The sequence below is a fragment of the Gorilla gorilla genome, chromosome 5, assembly GCF_029281585.2.
Source record: "Gorilla gorilla gorilla isolate KB3781 chromosome 5, NHGRI_mGorGor1-v2.1_pri, whole genome shotgun sequence".
Lineage (NCBI taxonomy): Eukaryota > Metazoa > Chordata > Mammalia > Primates > Hominidae > Gorilla > Gorilla gorilla.
The window spans coordinates 173,952,356-173,965,877 of NC_073229.2; the positions used below are offsets into that span (position 1 = coordinate 173,952,356).

At 41.1% G+C, this 13,522-nt stretch overlaps 2 protein-coding genes across 3 annotated transcripts in view; one reads left to right on the plus strand and one right to left on the minus strand.

Moving 5' to 3' along the window:
- Positions 1–13,522, plus strand: part of PCMT1 (protein-L-isoaspartate (D-aspartate) O-methyltransferase) — a 59,280-nt gene that overhangs the window by 22,135 nt on the left and 23,623 nt on the right. Inside the window, exon 3 of the mRNA XM_031012571.3 lies at positions 730–761. Coding sequence (XP_030868431.1) covers positions 730–761 — 32 coding nt within the window. The remainder of the gene's footprint in view (positions 1–729; positions 762–13,522) is intronic.
- The window catches only part of LRP11 (LDL receptor related protein 11), an 82,295-nt gene continuing 76,586 nt past the window's right edge, over positions 7,814–13,522 (minus strand). For both annotated transcript variants that reach the window (XM_063707948.1, XM_055390833.2), the window contains one exon: positions 7,814–8,139. In XM_063707948.1, the coding sequence (XP_063564018.1) occupies positions 8,132–8,139 (8 nt within the window). In that variant the 3' untranslated portion in view covers positions 7,814–8,131. The remainder of the gene's footprint in view (positions 8,140–13,522) is intronic.

A 13,522-nucleotide genomic window follows, 5' to 3' on the forward strand; every position in this document is an offset into this window, starting at 1 on the left:
TTGACAGAAATATGAAGCAATTTAATTTTGCACAGACTTTGTATACCTATTACATATGAAAACTTATTTTTAAAAAACAATCTGAAGGAAAAACAAGCCAAAAATATATCAACTCTCAACTTACTGAAATTCTTCCTTTCTTAGCTGACTCTACAGGAGAAGAAATTTTTAGCTGCCGTACTTTAGAGGGACTGTTTTACTAGATGAGCACGTTACCCTTTGGCATGATTATATTTTCTAATTTTAACTGCTGGGTGAACAGTACTCTAATAGAAGTAAGTTTTATTTTCTTGAGATCATAAAAACTAAAAAAGAATTATTGTGAAAGCCGGGCGTGGTGGCTCACGCCTGTAATCCTAGCACTTTGGGAGGCCGAGGTGGGTGGATCACGAGGTCAGGAGATCGAGACCATCCTGGCTAACATGGTGAAACCCTGTCTCTACTAAAAGTACAAAAAATTAGCCGGGCATGGTGGCGGGCACCTGTAGTCCCAGCTACTTGGGAGGCTGAGGCAGTAGAATGACGTGAACCTGGGAGGCGGAGCTTGCAGTGAGCCAAGATCGTGCCACAGCACTCTAGCCTGGGTGACACAGTGAGACTCCGTCTCAGAAAAAAAAAAAAAAAAAAGAATTATTGTGAAAAATAACGTATGGATGGTAGAAAAGAAATTATGTGAAATAGTATATTTTTACAGCTGACTGTATCAGTAGTTCTCTTCTTCTTTTGCAGGTTTCCAAGCAACAATCAGTGCTCCACACATGGTAAGTTAAGTTTGTTCACTTGGTTACAAATGGATTACATTTTTCTCTATAATCATTTTCTTTAGTAAAAAAGATTTAAAGAAAGTTTTAAATTTTTAGTTGTATCAATTTATCATCTATGAGTTATGTGAATTGGTAATGAACATCATTTTCTTTTTTGAACATCTTATTCTTAATACAGGGTCTGTAGAAGGAGTTTTGTTTTGTTTTTGAGATGGAGTCTCGCTCTGTCGCCCAGGCTAGAGTGCAGTGGCACAATCTCGGCTCACTGCAACCTCCTACTTCCGGGTTCATGCCATTCTCCTGCCTCAGCCTCCCCAGGAGCTGGGACTACAGGTGCCCACCACGATGCCCGGCTAATTTTTTATAATTTTAGTAGAGACGGGGTTTCACGGTCTTAGCCAGGATGGTCTCGATCTCCTGACCTCATGATCCCCAGGAGCTGGGACTACAGGTGCCCACCACGATGCCCGGCTAATTTTTTATAATTTTAGTAGAGACGGGGTTTCACGGTCTTAGCCAGGATGGTCTCGATCTCCTGACCTCATGATCCGCCTGCCTTGGCCTCCCAAAGTGCTGGGATTACAGGCGTGAGCCACCGCGCTTGGCCCAGAAGGAGCTTTTTAAGGTAGAAACTGGCATATTAAAGTTTTTGGTGGTTGTCAGTATCTGTGACATGTAAAAATTGAACATAAAAGGTTATTTAGTAGAGAGTTAATTAATGGAGATAATATTTTAAATAGTAGAATGGACATTTTATAGAAATCTCAAGTTGAATATTATTTCACATTTTATGTGGAAAATTCATTAGGGAGTAGTTAAGTATAAGAGCCATTAAGCTGCATAGCTCCTTGAGAAGGACTTACTTTGAGTGATCTAGCAGTTTTAATCTGTTGGGAATTTTCTTGGGTTTTATTTTATTTTATTTTTTTTGAGACAACTTCTTACCTTGTCACCCAGGCTGGAATGCAGTGGTATGATCATCACAGCTCACTGCAGCCTTGACTCCCGGGCTCATGCAGTCCTCCCACCTCAGCCTCCTAAAGTGCTAGGATTACAGGCATGAGCCACTGTGCCCAACCTTTTCTTAGGGTTTAAATGTCAGTATTTGAATGAGTACTCTTGTTTTATTTTGTAGGAAAGAACAATAGCTTTTCTTTTCTTTTTCTTTTTTTTTTTTTCGAGATGGAGTCTCACACTGTTGCCCAGGCTGGTGTGCAGTGGCGCGATCTTGGCTTGCTGCAACTTCCGCCTCCTGGGTTCAAGTGATTCTCCTGCCTCAGCCTCCTGAGTAACTAGCATTACAGGTGCCCGCCACCACACTCAGCTTATTTTTTGTATTTTTAGTAGAGACGGGGCTTCACTATGTTGGCCAGGCTGGTCTTGAACTCCTGACCTTGTGATCCACCCGCCTCAGCCTCCCAAAGTGCTGGGATTATAGGTGTGAGCCACTGGGCCCAGCCTTTTTTTTTTTTTTTTGAGACAGAGTTTCGCTCTTGTGCCCAGGCTGGAGTGCAATGTTGTCATCTCTGCTCACTGCAACCTCCACCTCCTAGGTTCAAGTAATTCTCTTGCCTCAGCCTCCCTAGTAGCTGGGATTACAGGCACCCGCCACCACGCCTGGCTAACTTTTTTTTTTTTTTTTTTGAGACGGACTCTCACCTGTGGCCCAGGCTGGAGTGCAGTGGCGCCATCTTGGCTTACTGCAAGCTCCGCCTCCTGGGTTCACGCCATTCTCCTGCCTCAGCCTCCTGAGTAGCTGGGACTACAGGTGCCCGCCACCATGCCCTGCTAGTTTTTTGTATTTTTTAGTAGAGGCGGGGTTTCACCATGTTAGCCAGGATGGTCTCGATCTCCTCACCTTGTGATCCGCCCGCCTTGGCCTCCCAAAGTGCTGGGATTACAGGCGTGAGCCACCCCGCCCAGCCTTAACTTTTTGTATTTTTAGTAAAGACAGGGTTTCACCTTGTTGGCCAGGCTGGTTTTGAACTCCTGACCTCAGGTGATCCACTCGCCTTTGCCTCCCAAAATGCTGGGATTATAGGCATGAGCCACTGCGCCTGGCCAGAACAATAACTTTTCTGATTCTCTGCAAGTATTTTGGGTTGGAGAAGCTCTTATTTAAACTTAATACTAAAATAAATTCTATATGTATTTATAGCAAATTGATAATTGTACTAGAAGAAAAAAGCAGACATTTATAAAAATTGAATAGTAATGTCTTTTTGAAACATGACAGAAAACACAGAAGCCATTAAAAAAACCTGATACATTTTGAAACTTACATATCTAGGATTTTTGCGGAGAAAAAATGGTATAAGCAAAAATTAAAGAGGAAAAATTGGCTGTGTGTGGTGGCTTACACCTGTGTAATCTCAACACTTTGGGAGGCCGAGGCAGGAATATTGCTAGAAGCCAGGAGTTTGAGACCAGCCTGGGCAACAAAGCAAGACTCTGTCTCTACAAAAAATTTTAAAAATTAGTTGGGTGTGGTGGCAATGTTCCTGTAGTCCTAGCTACAAGGGAGGCCAAGGCAGAAGGATTGTCTGAGTCCAGGAATTTGAGGCTGCAGTGAGCCATGATTGTGCTACTGCACTCCAGCCTGGTTGACAGAGACCCTCATCTCAATAATGATAATTAACGATTGAGGGAAATATTGTAATACATATGACAGCAAGGGAAAATTTCAATATGTAGACATGTATGCATACATTTGTGTTTGTGTGTATCCTGTTAATAAGTAGAAGACCAGTAAGCCCAAAAGAAAATATGTAAAGGACAGGATTGATAGTTCATCGTGGCCGGGCGTGGTGGCTCACATCTGTAATCCCAGCACTTTGGGAGGCCAAAGTGGGTGAATCACCAGAGGTTGGGAGTTTGAGACCAGCCTCACCAACATGGAGAAACCCTGTCTCTACTAAAAATACAAAATTAGCTGGGCGTGGTGGCGCATGCCTGTAATCCCAGCTACTTGGGAGGCTGAGGCAGGAGAATCGCTTGAACCCGGGAGGCAGAGGTTGCGTTGAGCTGAAATTGCGCCATTGCCCTCCAGCCTGGGCAGCAAGAGTGAAACTCTGTCTCAAAAAAGAAAAGGCTAAGATAGTTCATTGAACAAAAATACAAATGACATTGACATTTAAACAAATGAAAAGATGTCATCTTCACGTATTTAAATTTTTTTTTTTTTGAGGCAGAGTCTTGCTCTGTTGCCCAGGCTGGAGTGCAGTGGCATGATCTCGGCTCACTGCAAGCTGTGCCTCCTGGGTTCATGCCATTCTCCTGCCTCAGCCTACCGAGTAGCTGTTTGAGACGGAGTCTTGCTCTGTGGCCCAGGCTGGAGTGCAGTGGCGTGATCTCGGCTTACTGCAACCTCCGCCTCCTGGATTCAAGCAATTCGCATGCCTTACTCAGCCTTCCTCGTAGCTGGGATTACAGGTGTGCACTACCATGCCTGGCTAATTTTTGTATTTTTAGTAGAGATGGGGTTTCGCCATGTTGGCCAGGCTTGTCTCCTGACCTGACCTCCTGACCTCAAGTGATCTCCTGACCTCAAGTGATCCACCTGCCTTGGCCTCCCAGAGTGCTGGGATTACAGGTGTGAGCCACTGTGCCTGGCCATTAAAATTTTTTTTTGTAGAGACAGGGCTTCACTTTGTTACCCCAGGTTGGTCGTGAACTCCTGGGCTCTAGTGATCCTCTTGCTTTGGCCTTCTAAAATGCTGGATTACAGGCGTAAGCCACCATGCCCAGCCTCATCTTCACTTATACTTAGTAAACTGCAAATTAGCACTATAATGAGGTACCAGTTTTCACCTATCAGATTGTTAGAGATTAAAAAATTTGATACTTTTTATTGGAAATGGAAAACTGGCAGTCACATACTTTTTTTGTGTGGGAGAGTACATTGAATGTTTTTGGAAGACAATTTGGCAGTATCTATCGAAATGTGAAATAAATATAACTTAGATTTCCCAGTTTTATTTCAAGATATTTATCCCATAATATATACATGAGTGCAGAGTGACTTAACTAAAGTTATTTATTGACATCTTATTTATTATAATTACAAAAAGCAATGTCCACAAATGGTGGATGGTTAATAAATTACAGTACAGATGCTCCTTGACTTACATGGGGGTATGTCCTGATAAACCCATCATAAGTTGGAAATACTGTAACTCTAAAATGCATTTAATATACTTAGCCTACCAAACTTCATAGCTTAGCCTTGCCTACCTTAAATGTGCTCAGAACACTTACGTTAGCCTACAGTTGGGCAAAATCAACTAACACAAAGTCTGTTTTATAATAAAATGGTGAATATCACATGTAATTTATTGAATATTGTACTGAAAGTGGAAAATAGAATGCACGTATGGGTACTTGAAGTACAATTTGTACAGAACGTGTATAATTTTCACATCATCATAAAGTCGAGAAATCATATGTTGAACCACTGTTAAGTCAGGGACCATCTTAACCTCCATGTTGTGGAGTATTGTGAAACTGTTAAATGAAAAGAACTCTGCAAGTACAAATATGACAAAGTCTTCAAGAGATACAGTATAATACTTACAGGTGGTTTTTTGGGTGGGAAAAATAAGAATGAAACAGTATAAAAGTTGAGTCCCAAAGGGTATTTAGAATATTCTGTAATGTATGAAAATCACATATGCACACATACATGCACACATATGTTTTTCTTTGGGAATGAAAACTAAAAATAATTTCTTCTAAGATAGGAATTAGCTTATTTAGGATATATGGGTGGAATTGAGATCTGATTTTCACTCTGTGTCCTTGATCTGTTATCAATTCCTTCCTTCCTTTCTTTTCTTTCTTTGCTTTCTTTGACTTTCTTTCTTTGTCCTTTCTCTTTCTTTTCTTTCTTTCTTTTTCTCCTTCCTTCCTTCTTTCCTTTTTTCTTCTTTTTTTTTTTTTTTTTTTTCCACAAAGTCTCACTCTGTTGCCCAGGCTGGAGTGCAGTGGGGTGATCTTGGCTTACTGCAACCTCTGCCTCCCAGATTCAAGTGATTCTCCTGCCTCAGCCTCTCAGATAGCTGGGATTACAGATGTACACCACCAAGCCTGGCTAATTTTTGTATTTTTAGTAGAGACAGGGTTTCATCACGTTGGCCAGGCTGGTCTTGAACTCCTGGCCTCAAGTGATCTGCCTGACTCGGCCTCCCAAAGTGCTGGGATTATAAGCTTGAGCCACTGTGTCTGGCGTGTTATCAATTTCTTTATTCCTTTTGCTTAATTTTTTTTAACATTTTAATTTATTATTATTATTTTTGAGATGGAGTCTCTCTCTGTCGCCCAGGCTGGAGTGCAGTGGCACAGTCTCAGCTTAGTGAAACTTTTGCCTCCCAGGTTCAAGCAGTTCTGCTGCTTCAGCCTCCTGAGTAGCTAGGATTACAAGTGTGCACCACCACACCCGGCTAATTTTTGTATTTTTAGTAGAGATGGGATTTCACCGTGTTGGCCAGGCTGGTCTCAAACTCCTGACCTCAAGCGATCCACCCTCCTTGGCCTCCCAAAGTGCTGGGATTACAGGCCTGAGCCACTGCGTCTAGCCCTTAATTTTTTAATTTTTGTTTTTTTTGAGACAGGGTGTTGCTTTGTTGCCCAGGCTGGAGTACAGAAGCATGATGATGGCACACTGCAGCCGAGACCTGCTGAGCTTAAAAGATCCTCCCACCTTAGCCTCCTGAGTAGCTGGGACTATAGGCACATACCACCACCCTTTACTTTTTAAAAACATTTTCTGTAGAGATGAGGACTCACTGTGTTGCCCAAGCTAGTTCTGAACCCTGGAGCTCAAGCGATCCTCCCACCTCAGCCTCCCAAAGTGTTAGCATTACAGGTGTGAGCCACTGGGCCTGGCTTTCTTTTTTCTTTAAACTATAGATTAGGAATGACTTTTTTGTATATTACTTATTCAATAAGTGATTAAAAAGAAAAGTTATAGTCTTAAGATAATCTGCAAACAGTTTGAACTACTACTGAAGGGGGAATTAATGAATTTTATAAGTATAATGATAGAAAAATTTATTCTTTTTCTTGAAGGTAGAACGTAATATAGCCCCCCCCCCCCCCGCTCTGGTGCGGGGCCAGGTTGAGAGAGAATATTAACTGCTTATCCCTCCTCTGTGCGCAGAGAGGCTTATCTGTGTTCCATCGTTTCACATTCCTTGAGGCACAGCGAGTTCTTGCTTCCCTCCCTAGCTCGGCTGTAAAGTCACAAAGTTGATAAGCAATTGCTACAAAAGCATGTATTCCCAAGGATGTAAAACGTATGGTGTAACAAATGTAAAAGAGTAATTAACTGCCTTTGATCTCGCTTCTGCAAGTACCCTTCCTGTAGCACGTAACTCCCTAACTCCCGCCACAAACTGCTTAAAAGGTGATTGATCCCTTTGTTCAGAGATCAGACTTTCTGGACCCTAGTCCGACTGAGCCAGTGATCACCTTAATAATTAGACACTCTCCTGAACTGTGCTCAGTCTCTCCCGTCTCTGATTTGTGCCACAACACTACCTAAATGAAAGATTTATATAGAAGCATGAATGTGACTGGGCGGGGTGGCTCACGCCTGTAACCTTAGCACTTTGGGAGGCCGAGGCAGGTGGGTCACCTGAGGTCAGGAGTTCGAGACCAGCCTGGCCAACATGGCAATATCCCGTCTCTACTAAAAATACAAAAATTAGCCATGTGTGGTGGCAGGCGCCTATAATCCCAGCTACTCAGGAGGCTGAGACAAGAAAATCACTTGGACCTGGGGAGGGTGCAGGTTGCAGTGAGCCAAGATCGCACCACTTCACTCCAGCCTGGGCAAAAGATCAAAACTCTGACTCAGAAAAAAAAAGAAGTATGAATGCTAAAAGTCATTTTGGAGAACCAGTATCTAGCATGGTTGGGAAATTGACTGGAGTGGTATGCTTTCAGGTATTAAGGGAAATACTTTGTGATTTTTTTCTTTCCCCTGAAGTTTGGTCTGGGTGTCCAGTTCATTGCTGAACAAAGCATAGCAGTTACTTCATGGCAAAAGATGCATTTTAAAACAACAATACAAAACAGCTTTATTAAGATACAATTCTTGGCTAGGCACAGTACCTTGAGCCTGTAATCCCAGCACTTTGGGAGGCCGAGGCCAGAGGATCACTTGAGCCCAGGAGTTTGAGACCAGCCTGGGCCACATGGTGAGATCCCATCTCTACAAAAAATAAAAAACATTTAGCTGGGTGTGATAGTACGTGCCTGTGGTCCCAGCTATTCTGCAGACTGAGGTGGAAGGATTGCTTGAGCCTGGGAGATGGAGGCTGCAGTGAGTCATGATCACACCACTACACCCCTGCCTGAGTGACAGATCAAGACCCTGTAAAAAAAAAAAAAAAAGATATAATTCTTATACTGTAGAATTCATCCCTTTAAAGTGTAGAATTCTGCAGTTTTTAGTTTATTCAGAGTTACACAAACATCAGCACTCTCTAATATGAGGTTTTCATCACTGCAGAAAGAAACCTTCCTTATACCCATTAGCAGTCAGATCCCAACCCCTGCTCTGCTCAGGTCCTGGCAACTACTAATCTATTATTTGTTTCTATAGATTTGCCTATTCTAGACATTTCATATAAATAGAATCATATAATATGTTGCCTTTTATGACTGACTTTTTAAATTTAGCATAATGTTTTCAAGATGTATCCCTGTTGTAGTGTGAATCAGTACTTCTCTCCTTTTTATGACTGAATAATATCCGATTGTATGGATATACAACATTTATCTATTAACTGTTGAGGGACATTTGGATTGTTTCCAGTGTTTGGCTATTCTAAATAATGCTGCCGTGAACATTTGTGTACACATTTTTGTGTGTTTTCATTTCTCTCAAGTATTTACCTAGGAGTGGAATTACCAGATCATATATGAAAACTCTATGTTTAACATTTTGTGGAATGGCCAAACCGTTTTTCAAAGCAGCTGCACCATTTTACAGTCCTACTAGCAATGTATGAGGGTTCCAGTTTCTCTGCTTCCTTGTTAACATTTGTTATTTTCTTTTTTTAAAAGAATTTTATCCATCCTAGTGACTATGAAGTGGTGTCTCATTGTGGTTTTGATTTGCATTTCCCTAATGATGAGTGATGTTGAGCGTCTTTTCATGTGCGTTTTGGCCATTTCTGTATCTTCTTTGGAGAAACATTTATTCAGTCTCTTACCCCTTTCTTGTTTTTTGTTTGTTTGTTTGTTTGTTTGTTTAGATAATTAAAACTTTGTTTTTTTTTCTGAGACAGAGTCTCGCTCTGTCACCCGGGCTGGAGTGCAGTGGTGCCATCTCAGCTCACTGCAACCTCCACCTCCCAGGTTCAAGCAATTCTCCTGCCTCAGCCTCCTGAGTAGCTAGGATTACAGGCATGCACCACCACACCTGGCTAATTTTTGTATTTTTAGTAGAGACAAGGTTTCACCGTGTTGGCCAGGCTGGTCTTGAACTCCTGACCTCGTGATCCGCCCACCTCAGCCTCCCAAAGTGTTGGGATTACAGGCGTGAGCCACGGCGCCCGGCCAAAAAAATTTTTTTAAAGACAGGGTCTTGCTATGTCGCCCAGGCTGGTCTCAAACTCCTGAGCTCAAGCAATCCTCCTGCCTGTACCTCTCAAAGTGCTGGGATTACAAGCACCAGCCACCATACCTGGCCTCTTGACCATTTCTTAATTGGGTTATTTGTCTTTTCATTGTTAAAACTGTATTTTATATAAATGCATTAAAATTTTTAATTGTGTTAAAATACACATAACATAAAATTTACCATCTTAACCATTTTAAGTGTACCATTTAGTAGTGTTAAGTACATTTACATTGTTATGCAATCAGTCTTCAGAACACTTTTCATCTTGCAAAACTAACACTCTATACTCATTCAATAACAATTTCCCACTTTTCTCATTCTTCCTTTACCTCAGCCCCTGGCAACCACCATTCTATTTTCTGTTTCTATGAATTTGGTTCCTCTAGGTACGTCATATAAGTGGAATCATAAAGTGTTTGTCTTTTTGTGACTGGCTTATTTCACTTAGCATATGTCATAGCTTATGTCAGAATTTTCTCCCAAAACTGATGCATTTTTAATTACTTATATTTTCTGAGCTATCTATGACTGTTAATAAGGAAAACTTGTGTATCTATATATGTATATAGTCACATGAAACATCTATATGAATGTTTATATATATTCACATAACAGTAAGCATACAGTGCAAGATGTGAATAGGGTAAAATATTTTTAATTGTATTATATGAACAAGCAGTTGTGATCTTGAATCATATATTGCATAAATCTTAGCAGTATTATAAGACAAGCAGAAAGTGAGGATGCAAAGAGAAATGACATCTACATCTAATGAACCTTAAAATCACAAGCTTGGAATTAACTATACTCCTGGAATATTTTCCCAACCTGTAAAGAAAAATGTGATGCGTGCAGTGGTGAAGAGATTAAAGGCAATCTGTTAAAATGGTATCCTGGTAGCAGTGAGCACACCTGGCATCCAGGTTTGGGATCCTAAATACCACTGCTTACTAAAAGAGTTGAGTGCTCCTTGGAGTAGTGACTGACATCTGTCAAGTGAGGAAGTACTCAAAGGCTGAGGAGGTAATGTCAGAAGGACATACGAGCAGATTTGAAGAGGCTCCCAAAGGCCAAATTGGAGAGAATTTGAGAATCAACAAGAATAATGATGGTAACAGATTATAGCACAGTGAATTGAAAAACAAAAATTCGTGAGTCTATGGAGACTTAAAGAAAAACAAAAAGAGCAAGACAGGGAAAAAAGTGAAAATGATTTTTTTCAGAAAAACAAGAATGTTAATGAATAAATGTGGAAGGAATAATGAAATTTTAAAAATCAGTATTTTGGCTGGGTGCAGTGGCTGATGCCTGTAATCTCAGCACTTCAGGAGGCTGAGCGGGCAGATCCCTTGAGCCCAGGAGTTCAAGACCACCTTGGGCAACAAAACAAGACCCTGACTCTACAAAAATAAAAATAAAGATCACTATTTTGTTATCATCAATGTATGAATTAGGCAAAGATTATTAATGAATCTAAAACCATTAGGAGGAAGATTGTTGGAGAACAAAAATACTCATGTAGTCTCAAATTAGTACTCCACATTTTATTTTTTTTCAAGTCATAGTCTTGCTGTGTCACCCAGGCTGGATGCAGTGGCGTGATCTCGGCTCACTGCAACCTCCGCCTTCTGGGTTAAAGCAATTCTTCTGCCTCAGCCTCCCAAATAGCTGGGATTGCAGGCAGGCACCACCATGCCTGGATAATTTCTGTAGTTTTAGTAGAGACGGGGTTTCACCATGTTAGCCAGCCTGGTCTCGAACTCCTGACCTCGTGATCTGCCCACCTCAGCCTCCCAAAGTGCTGGGATAAGAGGCATAAGCCACCGCACCCGGCCCACATGTTATTAATTATAAAGAAAAAAATATGCCTTGAAAGTAGAGTGATCTATTGGTGACCACATTTACTGAGTGGTTGAGGTTGACATGTCCAGTGGTGTGGTGGTCCAATATTATATACTTCTTAATGTGATGCTCTTAGGGAGTTGCATAGCAAGACTTGCGTGTGTTCTTGCTAGAAGTCTTTGATCTGAATCTAACCACATCTAGAATGTGGTGCATTATGTGTGGGACAACTGGACAGGACTCTTTTTTTTTCTCCCCCCTGAGACAGGGTCTTGCTCTGTTGCCCAGGCTGGAGTGCAAAGATCATAGCTCACTATAACCTCAAGCTCTTCAGCTCCAGTGATCTTCCTGCCTCTGCCTCCCAAGGAGCTGGGACTATAGGCATGTGCCATGACCCACGCTCAGATAATTTTTAACTTTTTGGTAGACATACGGTCTCAACTGTGTTGTCCAGGCTTATTTCAAACTCCTGGTCTCAAGTTATCCTTCCACTTTGGCCTTTCAAAGCACTCGGATTATAGGTATAAGTCACCATGCCTTGCCAGGACTCCTTAAATGAGTCAGTGTCCTGAAGAACAGAGCAAAGTGGTAGGTGGAGGGAGATAATTGGGGGAACATTCTAGATTGGCAAATGTAATGCATGAACCTTGAATATATTGGGGGAAAAAAACAGCCATTTAACACATATTTGTGTGTTACCCCTAAAAGGGTTCTGTGGAACATTAAGGACTTTCTGGTTTGAAAGTTTGAAATGTCTTGGATTATGTGAGGCTGTATCTATTCAAGGCCTTCTCTCCATATATAAGTTGGGGGAAAAGATAGCTTTAACTTTTTAAAAATTCTTTTTTTAAGCTCCCAAGTGCTTGGAAACCTTAGCTTTAAATAAAAACACAACTTCTTATTATGGAAAATTATGGAAGAGTTCCAGTACCATATATACAAATAAAATAGTATAATTAACCTATAAATCACCCAGCTTTAATAATGACCAACAATTTACTAATCTTGTTTTATTTAACTCTCTCTTTCTCTCTTTTTTTTTTTTTTTTGAGGCAGAGTCATGCTCTGTGGCCCAGGCTGGAATGTAGTAGCGCAATCTCAGCTCACTGCGGCCTGCTGGGCTCAAATCATCCTCTCACCTCAGCCTCTCGAGTAGCTGGGACTACAGGTGTGCACCACCACATCCACCTCATTTTTGTATTTTTGTAGAGATGGGGTATCGCTGTGTTGCCCAGGCTGGTCTTGAACTCCTGAACTTAAGCGATCCACCCACCTTGGCCTCCCAAAGACTGGGATTACAGGCTGTGAACCACTGCTCCTAGTGTAACTCTCTCTTTAGCTGAAGTATTTTAAAGCAAATCCCAAACATACATAATATTATTTCATCCCTGGATACTTTATTATAAATCTCAATGACTTTAAAAATAAACTACAATGTCATTATCATACCTAACAATGTTCCTTAATATCTTATGTCTACTCCATGTTCAAAGTTTGCCAGGTGCTTAAAACTTTTTATAGTTAATTCGCTTAAATCAGTATCCACACAGAGTCTATACATTGCATATTTTTGGTCTTGTTTCAGTTTTTTAAAGTATCTTTTAATTTTTAAAGAAAGACCCCTTTCTTTTTTTAAATGCCATTTGTTTATTTACAAAACTAGTTCATTTGTTATATAGAATTTCCCATATTCTGAATTTGGTTAATTGTTTCCTGGTGGTGGTTGACTTATTCTTAAAACTTTTTTTTTTTCAGGAACACTTCCTAATGGTCCTTCCTGTTGCATCATATCAGGAGGTCCATAATGTCTGGTCATCCACTTTTAGTGATTGGAATAAGTAGTTGTTAATTTTTTTTTAATTGTTCCATGGAATAGGGCATTTTCGTTCTATCTTTCTCTTTGGCATTGGCTGTTTTCATTGATAAAATAGTTTTAATTTTTTTTTTTGAGACGGAATCTTGCTCTGTCACCCAGGCTGGAGTGCAGTGGCGCCATCTTGGCTCACTGCAACATCCACCTCCCGGGTTCAAGCGATTCTCCTGCTTCAGCTTCCCAGTAGCTGGGATTACAGCCGCCACCATGCCCGGCTAATTTTTTGTATTTTTAGCAGAGACGGGGTTTCATCATGTTGGGCAGGCTGGTCTTGAACTCCTGACCTTAGGTCATCTGCCCGCCTCGGCCTCTCAAAGTGCTGGGATTACAGGTGTGAGCCACCGTGCCCGGCCCAAATGTTTTTAAATCTTTGACATAATTTCTGACTTACAGAAATATTATACAGATAGTACA